General features: G+C 44.3%; 2 protein-coding genes across 2 annotated transcripts; one reads left to right on the forward strand and one right to left on the reverse strand.

Annotated features, from left to right (window-relative positions):
- On the reverse strand, window positions 11,702–12,944 carry RNF113A (ring finger protein 113A). Its single transcript, XM_003135338.4, is given in 2 exon segments — window positions 11,702–12,198; window positions 12,201–12,944. Coding segments are annotated over 2 exon segments (1,032 nt in total). The 5' UTR covers window positions 12,787–12,944; the 3' UTR covers window positions 11,702–11,752.
- NDUFA1 (NADH:ubiquinone oxidoreductase subunit A1) lies at window positions 12,730–16,886 on the forward strand. The gene is made up of 3 exons (XM_003135339.5): window positions 12,730–13,201; window positions 14,611–14,700; window positions 16,738–16,886. The coding sequence occupies exons 1-3, from the start codon at window positions 13,100–13,102 to the stop codon at window positions 16,756–16,758; spliced, it is 213 nt and encodes a 70-aa protein (XP_003135387.3). The 5' UTR covers window positions 12,730–13,099; the 3' UTR covers window positions 16,759–16,886.

Here is an 18,725-nt window from a genome sequence, read left to right on the forward strand (position 1 = left end):
GGACGCATGTTCCATCCCTGGTCTCACTCAATGGGTTAAGGACCCAGCGCTCTGCAAACAGCGTAGGTCGGGTCGCGGATGTAGCTCGGATCCGGTGTGGGTGCAGCTGGAGCTGGGGTGTAGGCAGGCAGCTGCAGATCCTAATCAACCCCTAGTCCTGGGAACTTCCGGAAGTGCAGCCCTTAAAAAAATGAATTTAAAAAAAGAAAAATAATAATTGATACTTCCATCCGCATGAATGAATCGCAGAATGATTATGCTGAGTGAAAGAAAACACAAAGAGAGTGCATGCTGTATGATCTCATTTATACAACATTCTAGAAAAGGTAAAACTATCATCCTTTAAAACTACATTAATAACGGAGTTCCCGTTGTAGCTCAGCGGTAACAAACCCAAGTAGTATCCATGAGGACTCGGGTTCCATCCCTGTCCTCACTCAATGGGTTAACTATCCGGCATTGCCCTGAGCTGTGGTGTAGGTTGCAGACGTGGCTCTAATGTGAACTATGACACATCATCAATTTTAAGATGTATCTTCATTTCAGAGGTGTTAAAATGTGAAAAAAAAAGTCTTAGCATTAATTGAACACATTATATCTGTATTATGCACAATTAAGGGGAAAAAAAGTGAAATGGGAGAGAAGGGCAAATGATAAGTTAGAGAGAGACACAGATTCCCACAGTGAGCAGAACCAAGTTAAGGATAAGATAATGGGGGTTTGGGTTGGAAATGCTGTAAAGTTAGGTTATGATGATCGTTGAACAACTCTAAATGTAATAAAATTCATTGAGTTAAAAAAATAAAGTAGTCAAACTCATAAAAAAAAAGGGTGAGATAGAAGCCTAAGGGGAAAAGCCACAGGCTCAGGGCCAATGTCCCATTTTTGCTGGTGTCTAGAATATATTACCCAGACTCTACTTAACTTTTCTCACCTGTGTTGCCAAGCTTATGCTCGAGTTCTTAATTCCTGTTGCCATGACTATTTCCTTTTTTTTTTTAATGACTATTTCCTGGTATTTGAGATCTCTGACTCACTCTTGCCTTCAGTACCTGCCCACGCTCTCTCATTCTTTTTTTTCTTTTTTTAGCCACACCCAAGGCATGCAGAAGTTCCGGGGCCAGGGATCAAACCCTTACCACAGCCTGCCCACCTTTCATCATTTTCAGGTAGACCTTTACTTGCAGTTAGTTGTCTTGATAGAATGGAGCTCCAATTTCTAGGAGGCCTGTGGGCTATTGTCTTTGAAAGGGAGGCTATATTTGCATCACTCTTGTTCTAGTTTTCCTAAGTCATTGTTCTACAATAAAGCATAACATTCTAATTAAAAGAAAAAAAAAAAAAAAAACGAGTTCCCATCATGGCTCAGCGGAAACGAATCCAACTAGGAACCATAAGGTTTCGGGTTCAATCCCTGGCCTTGCTCAGTGGGTTAAGGATCCGGCGTTGCCATGATCTGTGGTGTAGGTCTCAGACGTGGCTTGGATCTGGCGTTGCTGTGGCTGTGGTATAGGCTGGCAGCTGTAGCTCCGATTTGACCCTTAGCCTGGGAGGGAACCTCCATATGTCATGAGTGAGGCCCTAAAAAGCAAAGCAAAACAAAACAAAAACCTTGCCACAGCAGTGACAACACTGGATCCTTAATCCAATGAGCCACCAGGGAAATTCAGTACCTACCCACTCTTACAAGTCTAGCTTGAGTATCTGCCTCTGACCTACTACTTAGCTTTGCATTTGCATCTTGGTGTATGTCTATTTGATTTGTTTTATTATTATTTTTTGTCTTTTTAGGGCTGTATCCACGGCATATGGAAGTTCCCAGGCCAGGGGTCAAATGGAAGCTGTAGCTGCCGGCCTACACCAGAGCCTCAGCAACGTGGGATCCGAGCCGAGTCTGCAACCTACACCACAGCTCATGGCAACACCAGATCCTTTAACCCACTGACCGAGGCCAGGGATCGAACCCGAAACTTCATGGTTCTTAGTTGGATTTGTTAACCACTGAGCCACGACAGGAACTCCCCACAACACCACATCCTTAACCACTAGGCCGCCAGGGAATTCCTGTATGCCTGTTTTGAATTGCTTGTTGTCTTAAAACAACTGCTATATTTCAGTCGGCAGAGTTGAATGTTTCAGGGCTCACTTCTTTGTTAATCTCATCCTTTCTTTGGCTTTTTCTCTCTTTGCTGACGTCTCCAATTTTATTTACTTATTTATTTTTGCTCTTTAGGGCCACACCTGCAGCATGTGGAAGTTCTCAGGCTAGGGGTCAAATTGGAGCTACAGCTGCTGGCCTACATCACAACCATAGCAACAGAGGATCTGAGCCTCGTCTGTGACCTACACCACAGCTCGTGGCAACGCCAGATCCTTAACCCACCCAGCAAGGCCAGGGATCGAACCCTCATCCTCATGGATGCTAGTCAGATTCGTTTCCGCTGCACCACAATGGGAACTCCTCCAAAATTTATATCAGTAGCCCATACCTCTCCTCTGAATTCCAGACTCATGTATCCATTTGTCTACTTTGATATCTCCACTTAGATGTCTAAAACATTCAGATTCTCTGAACATGTCCAAAACTGAACCCCTGATCTCTTCCCACACTATGTAAGTTTCCTATTGCTGCTGAAACAAATTACAAAAAATTTTTGGGTTAGAATAACACAAATGTGGAGTTCCTGTTGTGGCTTATCGAGTTAAGAACCCGACTAGTATCCATGAGGATGTGGGTTTGATCCCTGGCCTCACTCAGTGGGTTAAGCATCCAGCGTTGTTGTCAGCTTCAGCACAGGTCACAGATTCGGCTCAGATCTGGTATTTCTGTGACAGCATGGGCCAGCAGCTACAGCTCCAATTTAACCCTTAGGCTGGGAACTTCATAGGCCTCAGGTGCCTAAAAAGACAAACAAACAAACAAACAAACCCCCACAAATGTATTATCTTACTGTTCTGAAGGTTAAAAGTCTGATGGGGTCTCACTGGACTAAAATTGAGGTGATGGCGGGACTGAGTTCCTCCCTGGAGGCTTTAGGAAAGAATCTAGTTTTCTTTCTTTTTTTCTTTTTTTTGGCCACACCCGTGGCATATGGAAGTTTCCAGGCCAGGAATCGAAATCCAGCCACTGCAGTAACCAGAGCCACTACAGTGACAATGCCGGATCCTTAACCCACTGAGCCACAGGGCAACTCCAGCCTCTTTTATATTAACTCCTTTCACAAGTAAAATTCCTTGAGGGAGTCATGTAGTGTTTGGCTCCACCCAGCATAATGGGAACCATAACATTAACATCCAATTTCAAGATCAAAGTGTCTTTCATTTAAATGCTGTTGTGTTTGTTGTTTTTAATTAATTTTTGATCCAGACCAGCTCTGAAACTACCCAAATCAAGCAGATGATTAGGAAAGGAGTAGGATAATCTGTAAAGTACAAAAAAATTTCACACAAGTGCTGCTGATTCTAATGTTATCTGTGAAGGAAAGGATAATAGTTTATTTTATATATTAGCCAAATTAAATATATGTTTGAGAACTTTGGAGTCCTATATAAAAAGGAGGATTATATAGTATTATTATTTGAAGTACCTTCGCATTGGTCAAGGATTATACCAAAAGGTGTTAATCAGCTACTCCACATGTCTCCTCACGACATAAAACAAGAGGTAATGGAAGATATGACATAAGCAATTCAGTTTCATGGGAAACAAAGGTGGATTTCTCAATCAAAAATATTTTTCATCTGAAATTTTCTATAGTGAACAGAAATGAAAAACTTTTACTGAAGAATTAAAAAGATGTGGCTATAAAAAATTTTTTTAAGTTTAAAATCAGTGGCTGAGGATTCCTGTTGTGGCTAAGAACCTGACTAGTATCCATGAGGATGCAGGTTTGATCCCTGGCCTCCCTCAGTAATTTAAGTATCTGGTGTTGCCGCTAGCTGCAGCATAGGTTGAGGATGCAGCTTGGCTCTGGCATTGCTCTGGTGTAGGCCAGCAGCTGCAGCTCCGATTCGACCCCTAGCCTGGGAACTTCCATATGCCCGGGGAGGGGGGGTGTTAGAGGGTAGGGGTGGCTAAAAAGACAAAAAACAAAAAACAAAAAAAAAAAAACGGCTGAAGCTTGGAGGAGTGATACTAAATTCTGAGTGAGAATACCACACTTAGGTAAACTTGAAAGTAAATAAAATAAGGTTTAAAATCCTGAAAATGTATAATTTTCTCAGGAGAACAAATTTACAGGGTATAAAAGTCAAACAAAAATTAGAAGTTAACCGGAATTCCCGTCATGGCTCAGTGGTTAACGAATCTGACTAGGAACCATGAGGTTTCAGGTTTGATCCCTGGCCTCGCTCAGTGGGTTAAGGATCCGGCATTGCTGTGAGCTGTGGTGTAGGTCACAGATGCGGCTCAGATCCCGCGTTGCTGTGGCTGTGGCATAGGCTGGTGGCTACAGCTCCGATTTGACCCCTAGCCTGGGAACCTCCATGTACCATGGGGCGGCCCAAGAAATGGCAAAAAGACAAAAAAAAAAAAAAAAATTGGAAGTTAACCATATTCTCTAGTATGGACTTAGAAAGATCCTGTGTACTGAGAGTGAGGTGATGTTTAGGCAAAAGAAGACTTATGAACTCATGACAACAAAAACAACAGGTGGTACAACAGGATTGGAGGCATATCTGCAGTGCCAGGAAGCAGGTTCAATCTCCAGTCCTGAAATAGTGGGTTAAAGGATATGGTGTTGCCACAGCTGCATCATAGGTCACAAGTGTGGATCAGATCTGATCCCTGGCCTGAGAACCCCTGTACCGCGAGCGGCCAAAAAAGAAATCAAAAACAAACAGAAAAACCCCCAGGAGTTCCTGCTGTGTTGTATCTGAAGTGGCTCACGTCACACCTGCACTCGGATTCAGTCCCTGGTCTGGGAACTTCCATATGCAATGGGTGCAGAAAAAAAATTGTGAAAAAAGCTCAATTTTATCCTGTGCTGGACAATCAGGTGTGATAACTCCTTTGGCCCTCACACCAGCCCTATGAGGTGGGTGCTATTGTTTTCAGTATTTTACAGTGGGTGAAATTAAGACATACGTTGGTGACTAGAATCCAAAATTATGTGCTTAGTCAGTAATACAACTGATTTATGAATCCAAATTACACATTTTCAAGGTTGCTAGTTTTTAAAAAAATAGAAAAAAAATACCTATCTTAAAAATACATGGAGTTCCAGAATTCCTGTCGTGGCGCAGTGGAAATGAATCCAACTAAGAACCATCAGGTTGCAGGTTCCATCCCTGGCCTCGCTCAGTGGGTTAAGGATCTGGCAATGCCGTGATCTGTGGTGTGGGTCACAGACGCGGCTCAGATCCCACGTTGCTGTGGCTGTGGCATAGGCCGGCGGCTACAGCTCCGATTCGACCCCTAGCCGGGGAACCTCCATGTGCCACACTAAAGTGGCAGCCCTAAAAAGCAAAAAACAAAACAAAAAAAACCTTGAAGATATATCCATAGAGATTATACAATCTAAAGAATAGAGAGAAAAAAGAATGAAGAAAGATGAAGAGCCTCAGAGAAATGTGGGACATTGGAAAAAATATATTTAAAGAAATAAATAATGGCTAAAAATGTCCCAAATGTATTAAAAAACAGTCTGCCCATCTAGGAAGTTCGATGGACTCCAAGTAAAAATAACTGTAAAGAGATCTATAAATAGACACACCGTAATAAAAATGCTGAAATCTAAAAACAAACAGGGAGTTCTCTGATGGTCTATCAGGTTGAGGCTCCTACCTTCTCACAGCTGTGGCTCTGCTTGCTGCTATGTGGTGTAGGTTCGATCCCTGGCCCAGGAACTTCCACATACTGCCGGTGTGTCAAGAAAAAAAATGCAAAAAAAAAAAAAAAAAAAAAAAGAAAAGAAAAACAAGAGAGAACCTGAAACATTGCAGCTCTCATTAAAAAAAAAAAAAATTAGGAGTTCCCATCGTGGCACAGCGGTTAACAAATCCGACTAGGAACCATGAGGTTTCAGGTTCGATCCCTGACCTTGCTCAGTAGGTTGAGGATCCGGCATTGCCAAGAGCTGTGGTGTAGGTCACAGACGTAGCTCGGATCCTGTGTTGCTGTGGCTGTGGTGTAGGCCAGTGTCTACAGCTCTGATTAGACCCCCTAGCCTGGGAACCTGCATGTGCTGCAGGAAGTGGCCCTAGAAAAGACAAAAATAAAGAAATAAATAATAAAAAAAATTAAAAATAAAGACAAGGAAAAAATCTTGAAAGAAGCAAAAGAAAAATGACTCGTCACTTACAAGGAAACCCCAATGAGATTAAAAACTGATTTTTGGAGTTCCCTTCATGGTGAAGTGGTTAACAAATCCGACTAGGAACCATGAGGTTGCGGGTTCGATCCCTGCCCTTGCTCAGTGGGTTAAGGATCCGGCATTGCCGTGAGCTGTGGTGTAGGTTGCAGATGTGGCTTGGATCCTGCATTGCTGTGGCTCTGGCGTAGGCTGGTGGCTACAGCTCTGATTAGACCCCTAGCCTGGGAACCTCCATATGCCGAGGGAGTGGCCCTAGAAAAGGCAAAAAGACAAAAAATAAAAAATAAAGTAAAAAATAAAAGCTGATTTTTATCAGAAACAATGGAGGCCAAAAGAAAGTGGGACCATAAATTCAAAGAAAATACAATCAACCAAGAATTCTGCATTTTTTGTTTTCTTTTTAGGGCTGCACCTGCGGCATATGGAGTTTCCCAGCCTAGGGACTGAATTGGAGCTGCAGCTGCCGGCCTACGCCACAGCCACAGCAAGGCCAGATCTGAGCTGGGTCTTCAACCTACACCACAGTTCAATGCCAGATCCTTAACCCACTGAGTGAGGCCATGGATCAAACCTGCATCCTCATGGAAAACTGCTGAGGCACAATGGGAACTCTTGAAGGTATTTTTTAATGAGAGATAATCACATATAGTGAAACACACATACATGTACATTCCAATGAATATGGACAAATGTAGACACTTGTGTAACAGAAACCCCATTTCCACTATCCCCCATAAGGTCCAGAAGGATCTTTTTCAGCTGTGCATAGCCTGCCCCTCTCCCCTTACTTTCCTTACCTAATCTTAGAGTTCTTTCCTTTTCCTTTCATCCTCTCCAGTTACATTTCTTCCTCACACTCCTGCCTGGAAACCTCTGTACTTGGTGTTCTCTGTCTGGAATGCTCTTCTCCCAGAATCTGCTTCATTTAGGTTTCTGCTCAAATGTCACCTTATCATAAGGGGCTCTCACTGATTACCCTATATACAATAGCATTTCCCCACACCCCCTCATTGCTCTCATCCCCTTACCATGCCTCGTTGTTCTTCATAGCACTTAACTCTGTCTCTATTATATATGTCGCCTGTATAATCCTGTAATGCTCTCTCATATAAATTCTATAAGAGTAAGGACTCAAGTGCTTTTTTTTGGGGGGGGGTGCTGTGCTTGTGGCATGCAGAAGTTCCCAGGCCAGGGATCAAACCAGAGCCACAGCAGTGACAACATCAGATCCCTAACCCAAGGAGCTGCCAGGGAACTCCCAGGACTTGAGTGCTTTTGCTTCAACTGTTATCTCCAGTGCTTACATCAATGCCTGGCATATTAGTGCTCAAAAACTATTTATTAAATAAATGTCCAGAGCCTCCAGTCTAGTCCAGTTTGCCATCATAACACCCAGACTAGTGCACCAGCCTCCTAACTGATCTCCCTGTCTCATGTTCGGTTCCTATGATCCATTTCCCACATTGCAGAATTATCTTTTAAAAATTCAAATCTTGGAGTTCCCTCATGGCTCATCGGGTTAAGGATCCGACATTGTCACTGCTGTGGATCTGGTTACAGCTGTGGCATGGATTCAATCTTGGGGCCCGGGGAACTAATACATGCCATGCACTAGGCCGAAAAAATTCAAATCTGATCGTCTCACCTTTTTTTTTTTTTTTTTTTTTTTTTTTTTGTCTTTTTAGGGCCACACCTGCGGCATAGGGAAGTTCCCAGGCTAGGAGTTGAATTGGAGCTGTAGCCACCGGCCTACACCACAGCCACATCAATGCCAGATCTGAACTGTGTGTGCAGCCTACATCACAGTTCACAGCAATGCCGGATCCTTAACCCACCGACCAAGGCCAGGTATTGAACCTGCATCCTCATGGATACTAGTTGGGTTCATTACCACTCAGCCACGACGGGAACTCCCTCATCTCACTTTCTTAAAACCCTTTGATTGCATCCCTTTGCCCTTCAGATAAAGTCCAGAATCCTTAACATGACTTGCAAGGTGGCTGTTTGTTTGCTATGACTCCTCCGACCATCCTGGACTGCTTGGGGTTCTTAGCTGAAGCCAGTCTCCCACTTCAGGTCCTTGGTACAAACTAACCCTCTGTCTGGGATGCTCTCTCCCACCCCCATTTCAGATCTCAATTTGAGGGAGAGGAGCCACCTCTGAGCTCTCAGACTAGGTTAGCGCCTTCAGAGTCCAGCTGCAGCTCATCTCTGCTGGCGTGCTTTCTTTTTCTCCCATATTTAATTTTTTTTTATTTGTAGGAATAACTAGTTCTCACCTATGAAATGATATTGCACCATTTAATTAAAGGTGATAAAATTGTCCTTTTAAAAATGTAATCAGGAGTTCCCATCGTGGCTCAGTTGTTAACGAATCCGACTAGGAACCATGAGGTTGCAGGTTCGATCCCTGGCCTTGCTTAGTGGGTTAAGGATCCAGCATTGCTGTGAGCTGTGGTGTAGGTCCCAGATGCGGCTCGGATCCTGCGTTGCTGTGGCTCTGGCGTAGGCCAGCGGCTACAGCTCTGATTAGACCCCTAGCCTGGGAACCTCCATGTGCCTCGGGAGCGGCACTAGAAAAGGCAAAAAGACCAAAAAAAAAAAAAAAAGTAATCATAGGGGTTCCCATCGTGGCTCGGTGGTTAACAAATCCCACTAGCATCCATGAGGACACAGGTTTGATCCCTGGCTTCGCTCAGTGAGTTAAGGATCTGGCATTGCTGTGAGCTGTGGTGTAGGTCGCAGATTCGGCTTGGATCTTGTGTTGCTGTGGCTCTGGCGTAGGCTGGTGGCTACAGCTCTGATTCGACCCCTAGCCTGGGAACCTCCATATGCCATGAGTGCGGCCTTAAAAAGCAAAAATAAATAAAATAAAATAAAAGTAATCATAAACTTGTAAATATGAAACATACCTTGAGTATACCACTGATTTATGCACTTTTGGGGAGTTATGATCCCTTCTAAGAATCTGCTAAGAGTTCCCTTGTGGCTCAGTTACTGCTATGGCTCTGCTTACAGCTATAGCATGGGTTCCAACACTGGCCCAGGAATTTCTGCATGCCACTCGCACAGCCAAAAGAAAATGTATGTGGAGTAGCAGATAAATGGCATCTTTCTCCTTTCAGCTCTTTAAGACTAACTTCTTGATTTATGACTTTTACCCCATCTCTTCTCAGTCCTAGCTATCTCCGAGACCTTCAGCAGCTGCGGCATTCTTTCTCTTCATCTTCTTTGTTTTCTCCTGGATCCTTTCTCTCAGTCTATATGATGGATAACAGTTCAATATGTATCTTTTTCCATAAAACTTTATTCTACTTTTGAATATACTAACTTTCTTAGTATAAATTCTCAGGACTAATTTTTTTCTTAAAAAAAGAAACATTTTTATGCTTCTTTTGCTCCTCATTGCCATTCTTTCCATGACACTTTTTAGGGATGTACCTGTGGCATATGGACATTCCCAGGCTAGGGGTCAAATTGGAGCTACACCTGCCAGCCTACACCACAGCCACAGCAACGCCAGATTCTTAACCCACTGAGCAAGGCCAGGGATCGAACCCCCATCCTCTTTGATTCTAGTTGGGTTCACTGAGGCACACCAGGACCTCCCATGACACTTTTAGAACACCGCCTTCCCTTTGCCTTCGATGGCAGTGTAGCTTCTCTTTCTCATCTGCCTCTACAACATCTTCTTTCCTGTTTCATAGTCTCATTCTTTAAATGGCAGTTTCCTGTGTGATGCTTTCGTAAGCGCTTTTCCTACTAGTCTTCTCAAGTACTATACTTTATACATTGTTATAGAATGTATACCATCGTATCAGGTGAGTTTATGATTCTGAACTCTCCCCAGGGTGGGATTGGCTTAATCCTGAGAGAATAACCCAGTGCACTTTTGTACTTACCACACCTGCACTGTTTGATGTCCAGCTCCATGAGTTCAGGGGCTATGTCTCTCTTTTTGGCTAATCTGCCAAGCACAGTGCCTGACACAGAGTAGCTATTCAAAGAATATCTTTATTATTTTATTTTTTGTCTTTTAACGCTGCACCCACGGCATATGGAAGTTCCCAGGCTAGGGGTTGAATTGGAGCCATAGCTGCCAGCCTATGCCACAGCCACAGCATTGCAGGATCCGAGCCATGTCTGCGACCTACACCACAACAACCTATACCAAACGGGAACTCCGAGAATATTTTTAAATGGATTAATGAATACAAACATAAAAACTCTAACCCAAGGCATTCCAGTCGTGGCTCAGCAGTGACAAACCCAACTAGTATCCATAAGGACAGGGGTCCAATCCCTGGCCTTGCTCAGTGGGATAAGTATCCGGTGTTGCCGTGAGCTGTGGTGTAGGTCGAAAACACAGCTTGGATCTGGCGTTGCAGTGGCTGTGGTGTAGGCCAGCAGCTACAGCTCTGATTCAAACCCTAGCCTGCGAACCTCCATATGCTATGGGTGCGGTCCTAAAAAGATGAAAAAAAAAAGGTCTGATTTTGTTCCCTTCCCCAAACTCTATCTCCTCATTACCTACAGAATATAGGCAAAGCTCCCTCAGCTTGCCTTCAAGGCTTTGGCTCTGATCTCCCTTTTCAAAACACTCCATGTTTATTATTAAGTGCTTATTATATACCAAGCAGTTCTCAGTGACCTGGGAACACAGGTACACAGGTTAATGGGGCGTGATCAGCTCTATGACAGGGTCTGTGAGAACACAGTTTCAGACAATGGATAGTAAAATATTGGGTTTTTGTCTTCTGCAGGTCAGCAAGGTCAGTCTAGAACTGCATGTCCAAAACAGTGGCTATCAGTGTTACTCAACAGTCACATGAAGCTAGTGGCTATCATACTGGACAGCAGAGCAGAGCATAGACCATTTCCATCATCCATGGAAGGGGGGTTACCTATAGGTGCTTCAAAGACAGCAAGGAGCATTTCCCACACACATACACACATCCCATGAGGCTAGCTACCAGTCCCCCAACACAATCCTCCTACTCTCACTGCTCCTCCAACACCCCCCCAACACACACACCTCCGCTGGGGTGTATTTTGAAGTAGTATGGGCTCCCAAAAGAATTAATGCATGAACGTATTTTTGTAAACTATTAAGTGATGCAGAAATATGATATAAGCACTTGGCTCAGTTCTTACTTTCATCACAGCTTTGGTTACTTCAAGCAAATTCTCTTTTCTCAAATTTCTCCCATGCCCTAAATGTATGCCAAAGGGTTCTGAAAAGTATCTTACACACAGGCAGCATTTATACCAGGTAAAAACCCAGATTACACCTACCTTGATGCCTGTACAAGCCACCTATCCAGAACCCTACTTTGCCACCTGCCTTTTCCCTCTCACTCACTTTCCCTAAAAAGGAAGGACACGAATTAAGATTTTCAAAACAACATTTATTTCGCGATTCGAGAATAATGGGAAAACTAAGTAATGGGAATTGGACCCTCATCGGTGTCTTCTGGGAAATCGGAAGCACCACCCTCTTCTGCAGCTCGATGCTTCTCCAGTTTGGCGATCAATTCTTTCGCTGGATTGAAGACGCCATTGGTCTGCTGGTCACAGACATAGCAGCGCGGGGTGGTGCGGAAATGCTGCAGTGCACAGCTCTCGCAGAAATAATGCCTGCATTTGGTGACAACTGGGTTTCGGAAGGTCTGGCGACAGATGAAACACTTGAATGGTATTTCCTCCTCATCACTTCCCACTTCATAGTTTTCATCCTCATAGACACCATAGCGACCCTCATCAAGCTCACGTTCGATCTGCCACCCATGCTTGTAATCTGAACGGTCATGGAGGAATTTGCAGCTGTCTCCGAAGCCGCAAAAGCCAGTCTCCTTGTAGTCCTTGCAAATGTCAGGCTGGTAATCCAGCGCACGGTGGCACGCAGATGCTCGGGAGCTCGGATGGGGCCCTTCCTCACCATCCCGGAGGAAGCATTGCCCATAGACGTATCCTTGGGCTTCATGTATTTCTGATAATTATTGATTCCCCGATAGATCTTGTCATCTTCCTTGCCCCTCAGCTCCTCCTGGATCTTCTGGCTGCGCTCAAAGATGGCTTGTGCGTCACGCTCCTTCTCTGTGTCTAGCTCGTACACAGCAGTCGCCCCCATATCCTCTGGCCCAACGGGTTTCGCCGAGCGAGTGGACTTGTAGACCACGCCAAGGCTCTCGGGCTCGTTCTCCTCTTCCTCCTCTTCGCTACTCAGGTCGCCGTAAGCCGCCTTCTGTTTACCGCTACCACGGGTCTTCTGTATCATCGGATTGTGGGTCGCCCGCTTCTTTTCAGGGCGAACCACAGTGCTGCCTTCGTCACTGCTGCTGCTGCTGTCTCCGGACTCTTGGTCGCAGATCGGGCGCTTTCGGCGGCCTGCAGCCCCTTTCCGCCCAGGCTTTTTGAAAAGGAAAGTGCACACCTGGTCCGTTGTCTTTCCCGGAGAAAGTTGTTCTGCCATCTTAAGAGTCTTGAGCTCCGGAACGACTGAGGCCTGCTAGGTGGCGCGGGGCTTCTTCACGTCACTGCACGTCGTGCGCTCGGCCGCGAGTCGGGACAAAAATCGCCGGTTGAAAAAGGGCTGCGGGAGTTCAAGCGTTCGAGAGCCCCGGCGCGCACCACTCTTGAGCCCTGCCGCGCCCCGTCGCTTCCTCCGGAGGCGGACGCGGCCCCGCCCCACTCGCGCGCCGCGCCGAGCTTCCGGGGAAGGAATCAAAGTCGGGTCACCTTTGAGGGGCTGGGAAGAAGGATTTAGCCTTGGTAACCGCGTCGCGATGTGGTTCGAAATTCTCCCCGGGATCGCCGTCATGGCCGCGTGCTTGTTCATCCCGGGAATGGCCACTGCTCACATCCACAAGTTCACTAACGGGGGCAAGGTAAGGCGGCTTCTCCGGCCTGGCGGCGGCCCCCCACAAACTGCCATTAAGAACTGGGCGGTGGGGTCGGGAGGCCGTTAGGACCCGCAGCCCCTCTCCGAGGTGGGGAATACAGAGGACGCCCCCCCCCCCTTTTATAGCCTAAAAGCTGAGGCTTGCGGAATGAAGCCGGACGCGAACCATCTTCTACTTTAGCTAGAGATAGCTGGTTGCTGGGTGAAGAGTGGGCGGGAGGGCAAAGCAGAGATTGGGGACTGGAAAGGTAGGAGATTGAAGAATGTAGGTCAAACCCCTAGGCAGAGAGAGGCGTCAGTTAGTCTTGGCCCCGCTCCTTCTGACGTGTAGTCTCCTTTCTTGCTGGATTTTGATTTGAATTTCTCGCATCCATTTATCGGTAGCTTCTCGTTTTTCAGTTTTTTCTAGCCTTCACTAGGTTTTTTACCTTGACATTTGTTTATTTATCCCCCCACTTTCCCATGTAAGCCTTTAGGAATTTAGCGCCAAGATCCTCTTTTTCACATTAGATTGTAGTTTTTCTCTTTAACTAGTTCTTCACATCATTTCTGGAGTACAGAGTCTAAGTGTATTTGCTTTCAGGTTTTGTGATTTTTCAAGTGTGATCTGCTGCTGTTGTTTCTTCTCATGAAGGTCCCCAAAGGGAACAAGTAGTCATGTCTCAAAAAAAAAAAGAAGGAAAGAACAAATGATGCCGGTTAAAATAGAAATTTTAAGAACTCATGGTTACCATACTAATTACAGTTTAGTGGTCTGCATTTATTTAGGACTCTGGTCTAATGTTTTTTCTTTTTTTCTTTTTAGGGCCACACCCGCGGCACATGGAAGTTCCTGGGCTAGGGGTAGAATCCGAGCTGCATCTGTGACCTATGTCACAGCTTGTGGCAACGCCAGATCTTTAATTCACTGATTGGGGCCAGGGATTGAACCTTCATCCTCTGGGACACTTTGTCAGGCTGAGCCTGATCCTGATCCGCTGAGCCACAACGGGAACTCCTAGTCTTATGTTGTTCATTTGGTTGTTTTTGTTTGCTTTTTAAGACAGCACCTGTGACATATGGAGGTTCCCAGGCTAGGGGGTCGAATCGGAGCTGCAGCTGCCAGCCTACACCACAGCCACAGCAACACCAGATCCAAGCCAAGTCTATGACCTCCACTGCAGCTCATGGCAATGCCAGATCCTTAACCCACTGAGCAAGGTGAAGGATCGAACCTGCATCCTCATGGATCCTGGTAGGGTTCGTTACTGCTGATGCACAACGGGAACTCTGTTAATTTGGTTTTTATATCAGTGATGATTCTATTTTTCTGGAATGTCACTTATTAAAGTTCTAATATCCCTCTACTGGGTCACTCATCTTTATAAACTACAATAATACTAATTTTCATTTTAGGAAAAAAGGGTTGCCCATTTTTCATATCAGTGGAATTTGATGGAAAGAGATAGGTGCATCTCTGGAGTTAATCGTTACCATGTGACAAAGGTAAGGTGACTCTGATGCTAGCCATCTGTCACGGTGGAAATGGCTTCTGGTTAATGTTTTGCCAAAGGTTTTACAGAGTTAATTTGCAGTTTCTTGTCTACTAGTGAAGTTGAGCAGCCTTTTACATATTTAATGATGATTTGCATTTCTTACTCTGTGGATTGTCTTCCTATGTCCTTTGCTTATTCTGTTGGTTTTCTTTTTGATTTACAGGGGTTCTTATATACGTATTACGGATATTAATCTTTTGTCTATTTTATATGCAGCAAGTATTTTCCCCAGTCTGCTGTCTTTTTTCACTTTATGATGGCTTTTGTCAGTTTTTCATCGTGATGTTCAGTTTATCATATCTTATCATTCTGGATTTTGAATTTTATGTCTTGCTTACAAATGAATTTCTTACCCAGATTCTAAAAATATGTGTCTAAAAAATTTTTTTAAATATATATGTCTATGATTTCCCCAAATACCTTTACAGTCTGTTTTTTCCTTTTTTACATTTAGTGCTTTGACCCATCTTCAGTTCATTTTGGGGTATAACGTGATGCAAGGATTTAACTTTAGTTTTTTCCAAGAAATAGCCAGTTGTCACAATAATCTACTTATGGAACAGTTTACTTTTTATTTGAAATAAAACTTCCATATATATATAAGCTTATTTCACAAATGCACCATTGGTTTGCCAATTCCTGTACCAGTACATTAAAGAATCACTATAATTTTATATTTCAGTCATATGAAACTCCTGGTTTTCTTTTTTGCTTTGACCGTACCTATGGTATGTGGAAGTTCCTCTGGGCCAGGGATTGAACCCTCACTGAAGTTGTGGCCTGTGCCAGAGCTGCAGAAATGCTGGATCCTTAACTCACTGCTCCACAAGGAAAGTTCCTGAAACTGCCGTTTTTGTGGGTCAAAAATGGCCAAGCAGTAGTATTTTCATACAGTTCAATGTAATAGTAAGTTCTTATACATTGTAGGAGTTTATTCTCATTATTTAAAAAAAAATTTTTAACTCTTTAATATTCTTGCTAATTCACTCTTCACAGCAGATCTAGGTAAATATTAATTCCATTTTCTAGATGAGAAAACAGGGCAGAGTGATTAAATAACAGTTTGAGGACTCGGCCTAGGTGGTCTGCCTCTCAGTATTGTGCTATTTGAGAAGCTACTATCTGATAAACACGATGATAGATACCTACTCATCAGAGCAGTATTTCTCAAAGCATGGTTCAAGAATAACCATCAGGGAGTTCCCTGGCCTGGTCACTGCAGTGGCTTGAGTCACTGCTGTGGCTCGGGTTCAATCCCTGGCAGGGGAACTTGCACATGCCAAAGGCACAGCCAAAAAAACCCCAAAAAACCAAAAAAACAAAACACCATTGTATGCAGATTCCTGTGCCCCTGGCCAGAACAAATAAATTAGGATTTTTACATGGTGGCTCCTAGGACTAGGCAATTTTAATTTCTCTCATGGTTATTCTTACTGCAATAGAACAAAATACCTAGACTGTTATTTTAACATCTGAAAGAGATGTCATCACTAGTCTTTTACTTCATCGTTTCTGAAGTATTAAATTATGAACTGATAAGATAGAGTGAGTCTTCTGAATAAAATAGTGTTATGCTTACAGGGCAAGAGTCCTGACGTTGGGGGTCCAAGAACTTGAATTCTGGCTCTGCTACTTCCTTACTGACTTAAGCAAGAGACTTTTAACCTCTCTGAGCCTCCTTTTTTTTCATCTGCAGAAAAGTAGAATGAGGCTAATGATATCTTCCTGATGTTGGCTGTTATTTTATAAAATGGTTATACTTTACTGTCCTCTGACTCTGAGGGTGCTTTGTAGAAGGTAGATAGTTGCTTGACTTTAGTTCTCATTGCAGCGTGGGGGAGGGGAGGTTGTCTTTTCATATAAAGTGATACGTTTGCTACTGTCAGAAAATGGAAATTAGGTTATCAGAGTCATTATAGGTTATAGTACATGTACATCTTTGTCAGGAATAGAATTCTCACATTTTCCTATTTAAACTGTTTTTCAGGGTTTGGAGAACATTGATTAAGGAAGCACTTTCCTGATTGATGAAAAATAACTCAGTTATGCTCGTCTACCCCTGCTAGAAGGTTATAACGTATCTTATGTAGCATGCAGTGTATTTTGTAGTATGTAATAAAAATTTTAAAAGTAAAATCAAGTTTTCTTTACTTCTTGAAAGAGTTACACAAAGGAGTTCCCGTTGTGGCTCAGTGGAAAGGAATCTGACTAACATCCATGAGGACTCAGGTTCGATCCCTGGCCTCAATGGGTTAAGGATCCGGCGTTGCCATGAGCTGTGGTGTAGGTCGCAGACGCTGCTTGGATCTGGCGTTGCTGTGGCTGTGGCATAGGCTGGCGGCTACACCTCCTGATTTGACCCCTAGCCTGGGAACCTTCACATGCCTCAGGTATGGCTTTTTTTTTTTTTTTTTTGTCTTTTTGCTATTTCTTTGGGCCGCTCCCGCGGCATATGGAGGTTCCCAGGCAAGGGGTTGAATTGGAGCTGTAGCCACTGGCCTACGCCAGAGCCACAGCAACGCAGGATCCGAGCCGCGTCTGCAACCTACACCACAGCTCACGGCAACGCCGGATCGTTACCCCACTAAGCAAGGGCAGGGACCGAACCCACAACCTCATGGTTCCTAGTCGGATTCGTTAACCACTGCGCCACGACGGGAACTCCAGGTATGGCTCTAAAAAGACAAAACAAAAAAGAGTTATACACAAGATCAAGCAGTCTATCCAGTGTAGCTTTATCACTTTAAAAAAAAACTAGAAGGCAGCCGAGACTTGTAAAATTATGGATGTAATGTACACCAAGCACCGATCACTGCCCAGTGCCTAACGTGTCACAAATGTTAATTCCTATACTGTGATAGATGTTAATATATTTAAACATTGTTTCTTTAGAGAATGCTAGGGGAATACAAAAAAAGAAGTACCAGAGCTCCATAGTGGCTCAGCAGGTTAAGAATCTGACACTGTCTCTGTGAGGATGCAGGTTCGATCCCTGTCCTCACTGGGCTAAGGATCTGGTGTTGCCCCAAGCTTCAGCATAGGTTACAGATGTGGCTCGATCCAGTGTTACCATGGCTGTGACGTAGGCCTCAGCTGCAAGTCTAATTTGACCCCTAGCCTGGGAACTGCCGTATGCCACATGTGTGAATGTAAAAAGGGAGGAAAAAAAAAAGTACCTCTTTTTTTTTTTGTCTTTTACTTTAGGGCTGCATGCATGGCATATAGCAGTTCCCAGGCCAGGAGTTGAATCAGAGCTGCAGGTGCTGGCCTACGTCACAGCCACGGCAATGTCAGATCCAAGCCGCATCTGCCACCTATGCCACAGGTCACAGTAGTGCCAGATCCTTTAACCCACTGAGCAAGGCCAGAGATCCAACCTGCATCCTCATGGATTCTAGTTGGATTCTTAACCTACTGAGCCACAACAGGAACTCCAAAAGTACCTTTTTATCTAGTTCCTTTTCTGGGTGAATCCTATAGTGCTTAAAATTCCAGACTGCACTTTCAACTTCCATGCATTCTGTATCTAGCACATAATAATCACTTAAGTGTTAATTTTTATTTTTATTTTTATTCTTTTTTGGTTGGGTCTGAGGCACATGGAAGTTCCCAGGCCAGGATGGAATCCAAGCCGTAGTTGCAACCTACACCACAGCTGTGGCAACGCCGGATCCTTAACCCACTGTGCCAGGCTGGGGACTGAACCTGCATCCCAGCGCTCCAGAGATGCCACCAATCCCATTGTGCCATAGCAGGAACTCCCTGATTTTTATTTTAGATTGTCGTGTAGAGCAGCAACAACAATGATTACGTTTATTAAAATGAGTGTAATCAGTTCCCTGGTGGCCTAGCAGGTTAAGATGTCACTGCTATGGTTCAGGTTACTGCAGTGGCAAGGATTTACTTCCTGGCGCGGGAACTTCTGCCTGCTTTGGGCATGGCCAAAAAAGAAAAAAAGATCCCGGCCACTTGAAA

Source organism: Sus scrofa, chromosome X (genome assembly GCF_000003025.6).
Source record: "Sus scrofa isolate TJ Tabasco breed Duroc chromosome X, Sscrofa11.1, whole genome shotgun sequence".
NCBI classification, from domain to species: domain Eukaryota; kingdom Metazoa; phylum Chordata; class Mammalia; order Artiodactyla; family Suidae; genus Sus; species Sus scrofa.

What these genes read in the sequence shown, in the direction of transcription:
- NDUFA1 (XM_003135339.5), top strand. Translation starts at nt 13,100, where the DNA reads ATGTGGTTCGAAATTCTCCCCGGGATCGCCGTCATGGCCGCGTGCTTG. An exon ending in AGTTCACTAACGGGGGCAAG is followed by an intron (nt 13,202 to 14,610) that starts GTAAGGCGGCTT and finishes TTTTCATTTTAG; the next exon opens with GAAAAAAGGGTTGCCCATTT. An exon ending in ATCGTTACCATGTGACAAAG is followed by an intron (nt 14,701 to 16,737) that starts GTAAGGTGACTC and finishes ACTGTTTTTCAG; the next exon opens with GGTTTGGAGAACATTGATTA.